Below are 5648 nucleotides of genomic sequence, written 5' to 3'. Positions count from 1 at the left end.
TCTGTAGCAGTGTGCATGCTCTGGTCTAATGCAATTTGTAAGGTAGAATTGAGGTCATGATAGTCGGGGGCGGGGGGAGGGTAGCATTAAAGAACTAGAGGAAAGTTGTGTGTTTCATCAGTGCTATACTGCACCCTGACTGGCTCACTGTGTCCTGTGGCCCCTCTGTGAGGGGATGGCACTCCTACTTCTAACATCTCTTGTCTTTGTCTTTTTTAATTCCTCACTTTGCTTGTTAGGAAGGTTTTATGGGAGGTCAATTCTTTTGAGATTGGGTATTTCTGAAAATGTCCTTATTCTGTTGTGACACTTGCTGAAGTTTCTTGGAGAAAGCTGACGGTGCTGCAGCGTGACCTGTTCGCTTTTAATGTTGCTGTTGAGAGGCCTGACGTTCGCATCTGTGACGTTATGTTTATTTTAAGATGAAAACACTTGCATTACTTTTATATAACCAAAAGCTTGCCGTTTTAACCATTATGATTCTCAGTCCTACATTTTAACCATTATTAAGTGTGCAATTCAGTGATAATTATGTCACCATATGCTGCTAACACTGCTCCCGTCCACTTACAAATGGATGTCACCATTTTTTCACCCTTAATAGAAATTCAGTACCCTACAGCAATAATGCCCATTCCTTTCCCCTTGGCACTTAGTAACCACTAAGAATTTTTGTCTCTGCATTTAATAGTTTAGATATTTCATATAAATGGAATAGTAATTTTTGTCCTTTTGTATCTGACTTACTTTATTCAACCTGTTTTTAAGGTTCATTCATGTTATAGCATATATTTCATTTCCTTTATGGAGAGTGGTCCATGTTTTTTAAATTAGAGGCATGCAGAATAAGGTTTTTGTCTTTAAATTTTTTTAGTGATAAAATTTGGGGTGTATTTGTTTTATACGATTGTTCTAAGTGCTTAGTAAGTCCTTTTAATCTAGAAGCATGTCTTTCGGTTTTTGGAAATTTTCTTTAATTATTTTGTTGGTGATGTGTTTCCCCATAAGGTTTTTTGTGCAAACCACCTCTTATTTAGATATTGGAATTCCTGAAATGATCATCTATTCTTTCTTATTTGGCATCCCCTGGTCTTTTTTATTCTTCCATGTCCTAGTCTTGCACTGCATTAAAAAAAAAAAACCAACTTTATTGAGATACAATTTACTTATCATAAAATTCATCCCTTAGATTGTGATATGGCAACAAATGTAGTTTACCTAATGGTTTTTCATATATTCATAAAGTTATATAACTATATCACAATTCAGTTTAGAACATTTTTATCACTCTAAGAACAATCACTCCATTGTGTGCTTTTCAGGGTTTGTCCTCATTTTTTTCCCCAAAACCATCCTATTGGGAGTTGGTACAGGTGTCATTTGATTCCACAGTTCAGTCACATCAAGTAGTATTGTACCATTGCTACTACAATCAATTCTTTTCCTTCTTGAACTCCTTGACATCAGCTACCTTTACTCTCCCCCCTCCTCAATTGTATTTCTCTTCAATTTTTTGAGTTCTGTTCAAAGTTTTTTTTAACTTAAATTTCATACTTCAGTGACTGATATTCTATCTGGTTTTTTTCAAAGTAGAATTGTGTTTTCTGTTAAGATTTGTCTGTGACTCTTTAACACGGAATTTTTTTCTATGTGAAAAAAGAACAGCCATTAATCTAACATTTTTATCCCAGGTTGCCTTTGTTTTTCCTAGAAATCTGAGAAAACTTACTTTCTCCAGTTTGCAAATGTAGTAACTAAGACTTTGAGAGGGTCTAATTGTTTAGAATCATGAACAAAAACAAATATCCACATTTTTTATCTCTAGAACCACTTCACTTCTCATTGACAGTTAATGACTTGAACAATTGAATAAGCCATTGTTTTAACTTGATGCTTCAAAATAGGGAATGAAAAGATATTTCCTACCAAAAATAACTTCAGAAGCTTCATCTTCACATGCTTATGTATCTGACTTTTGCCATTCCTGGTGTGTTTTATATAGTACACCTGAGCAGGAGCAGCTGATGGTGGCATGGCTAAGCTGGATGATAAAGGAAGAGGCTTATTTTGAGAGGTAAAATGACTTTGTTTGTTTCAGTTAAGAAGTTTTTTCCTTATTGTCTGTTTGGAAATTCATACCTTTTCTGTTTCAACAGCACTTCAGGTGTCTCTGCTTCTTTTGGGGAGATGTTGTTATTAGTGGCTATGTACTTTCATAGCAACCAGCTTAGTGCTATCATTGACTTGGTCTGCTCCACCTTGGGGATGAAGGTAATTTCCTTTTATCTTTCTAAAAGATTGTGCTTCTGAGCTGGGCTTTGTACGAGGGGGTACCCCTGCAAACCTGCAATTGTGTTGGCTGGAGTGGAGGGTTGGAGCTTTTGCAGTATGCATTTTCCTGCTAGGTGAGCATTGAGCAACTCTATCGGAGTTAGGCACCCAGTGGGAAGGTTCTTTCTGGTCACAGTGAATTTTTTTTGTAAAAGCAGTTTCCCTCAAACCTCATTTTGTTGTGATGGCTGATTTAAGAGAGCAGCGTGTGGCTGTGAAATTTTGTTTCCTGCTTGGGAAAAATGCCGCAGAAACTGTTGTGATATTGAACACGGCTTACAAGGACAGCACTATGGGAAAAGCTCAAGTGTATGAGTGGTTTTCTCGTTTCAAAAAAGGTGAATGTTGATTGATGATAAACTCATTCTGGATGTCTGTCAACGTCCCGAACAGATGAACATGTCTCCTAGTGCATTTGGAGCTCACCCTACCAGGTCAGACTCTTAATCAAGCTTTCTATTTAGAGGTTCTGAAAAGATTGCATGACAGCGTGCAACAAAAAAGGCATGATTTGTGGCAGATGGGGGACTGATTTTGTTACCACGACAGTGCCCCTGCTCACGCAGCCATCACAGCGAGCCAGATTTTGGCAAGAAACATCATGCCTCTCTTGCCCCACACACCTTACTCGCCTGAGTTCTATCCATGCAGCTTCTTTTTGTTTCCAAATGAAGAGGAACATGAAAGGACAGTGATTTCATGATGTAGAAGAGGTGAAGCAAAAAAACGACGGGAGGTGCTGTCAGCCATCCAAACAGATGGGTTTGAAAGAAACTGCAGATTTGACATGTATTAAGTTTAATGGAGAGTACTTTGAAGGAGATAAGGCTGTTTTGTAAACAATTTAAATACTTAGCATGGGGGGGAGCAATTCCGGGGCTTTGGGGTACCCCCTGTACTGTAAAGTAATTAGATTGTTTTCATCTTGAAGAAGTTTTAGTTTAATAGTTTTACATTTTATCAGGAACTATGGAAAAAATATGTATTTTGAAAACATTTACTTAAAGAATAATAGATGGACAATGCAGAAATTTGGGAAACACAGAAACAGGAAAATACATTATAATTTCATCATTCATAGATATCAAGAGCACTACTGTTAACATTCTGTTGTCTTTTCTTCCTTTAAAAGCATGTATTCACATATTTAAATTAAAGGAAAAACTTAATTCTCCTATCAGCACATATTCCAATACAGTATAATTTCTAATGACTACGGAGTATTCCAAGGGGTCCCTGGTGGTACAGTGGTTTACATGTTGGGCTGCTAATTGTATGGTTAGTAGTTGGAATCCATTAGCTGCTCTAGGGGAGAAAGACGAGGCTGTTTACACTCTTATAGATTTAGTCTTGGGAACTCTGGAATAGTCTCTACCGTCCTATAGGGCCGCTGTGCGTCAGAGTCGACTCCACAGCAGTGCATAGCATTCCATCATGACTGATGGTGAACTTCCTAATTGCTCCTTCATTATTTGACATTTAAATAATTTAAAATTTTGAATAATGCTTAGAAGAATATTCTCATTTATGTAAACACACACACAAGCACTCACACATGTAGGTTTTTATGTATTTGTGTGACTATCTCCTTAGGATAAAGTTCTAGAAGTACAATTAAGTAAGGAGTATAGTAATAAGGTACTTAATGAGTGTTGCAAATTATCTTTTAGGAAGTTTATATCGAAGTGTTAAGAATATATATAAAACAAAGTTACAAAAAAACTACAGAATGCAAAAAACACTACAGAAAGATTATACCAATCTAAGTTGCTGTTATTAGTGAATGAAAACACATATTTTCTTAAGCTCATTCATTATTTTTAGTCTTTGTAAATTTTATTGATGAAAAATGCATCATTTATTAAGTTACTAATGAAGTTGTTTAAAAATATTTGTGTTAGCTGTTTTATTTCTTTTGACCTATACCAATGTACTATAGGACCTATTTTTTTTTTGGCGTTTTCTCAGAAAGTCTTTATATTCAGAGATATACTAATATCCTTTAAATTCTGTATTTTATTGATTTTAAGACATTTGACCCGCTGTTGAAATTGACGTTCATTTTCAGTTGATATCGAATATTTTTGTGGCACTGCCATCAAGTCAGTGCTGACTCAGAGCAACCCCTGTGGTTTACAAGACTGTAACTGTTGACGGGAGTAGAAAGCCCAGTCTTTCTCCAAAGGAGCTGTTGGTGGATTTGAACTGCCAACCATGTGGATTGTAGATCAATGTATAACTACTATACCACCTGAAAACCTATTGTTAATTGGTTATATTATAATCCTTTTTTTCTTTAAAAGTGGAGATTTATGGAATCGTGTGATAAATGATTTTTCCCAATTATGTTCTAACACTTAACTTTGCCATTTAGATTTGTCATGTGAAAGTTACTTTTTAAATGTATATTATTTCTCTGATGGTTTTCACTTTCCTGTTGTACATAAAAATATTTTTTCTACCCCAGGTTCATATAAATAACCACCTATTTTTTCATCTTTTGAACATTTAAATCTTTAATCCATTTAAATTGTTATAATTACTATTTTTTCAAACTATTAGGACATAATCCAGACATCATACTATTCAATAGTTCAGTCATATCAAGCAGTGTTGTACAATTGCTACCGCAATCATTTTCAGAAATATAATTAATTTTGATTATGATGTATGTGTGAATTTATATACGTATGTGTATATATTTTTCCATATACTCAAAGGTAGCTATCCTACTCAGACTTATTGAATTATCCAGGTCTAGCTTCTACTGATTTGAAATGCCAGTCATGGCGTTTACTACAAATTTTTTTATATTGGTTTTGTTTCTGAGGTAAAACATACTGGGTATGAGATGCCACTTTTTAAAAATAGGAACAAGTATTTGAATATTGGTGCTATATTTCACTGCCATTTAGATAATAAATTTACCAAGAATTGTGTGTCATATACAGTGTTCTCATGGCTGTTGTAATCTTTTGGTTATTTCAGATTGTAATTAAGCCAAGCTCCTTGAGCAGGATGAAGACTATCTTTACACAGGAAATTTTTACAGAGCAGGTACTTCTCTTTTGTTCCTAAGTTCTTTTACAGCTTTCTCTGGATGAAAAACTTCATGTTTCTGCTAAAGAGAATAATATGCCCATTCCCTAAGTCTTTTTAGGTGCTAATAATCATAATGATTTATTTGATTTTTGAACCTTCTAGCAGAATTAATCTATTTAAAAGGTACTTTCAAAGCTCACTAGAAACCAACAGCTATTTTTAAATTTACACATTTGAAGACTTTCCAGTTTAGTTATAGATATTTATATGTTAAT

At 34.9% G+C, this 5648-nt stretch overlaps 1 protein-coding gene across 1 annotated transcript in view; it reads left to right on the top strand.

Moving 5' to 3' along the window:
* Positions 1–5648, top strand: part of INTS2 (integrator complex subunit 2) — a 59916-nt gene that overhangs the window by 16773 nt on the left and 37495 nt on the right. The window contains exons 10-12 of the mRNA XM_004707371.2: positions 2003–2074; positions 2157–2271; positions 5320–5388. Coding sequence (XP_004707428.1) covers positions 2003–2074; positions 2157–2271; positions 5320–5388 — 256 coding nt within the window. The remainder of the gene's footprint in view (positions 1–2002; positions 2075–2156; positions 2272–5319; positions 5389–5648) is intronic.

Source organism: Echinops telfairi, unplaced genomic scaffold (assembly GCF_000313985.2).
Source record: "Echinops telfairi isolate 266 unplaced genomic scaffold, ASM31398v2 ScPeMD7_7458;HRSCAF=8496, whole genome shotgun sequence".
In the NCBI taxonomy this organism is placed as follows: domain Eukaryota; kingdom Metazoa; phylum Chordata; class Mammalia; order Afrosoricida; family Tenrecidae; genus Echinops; species Echinops telfairi.
Note: the sequence above shows the minus strand (reverse complement) of the source record. Positions and strands in the feature narration are given on the sequence as shown.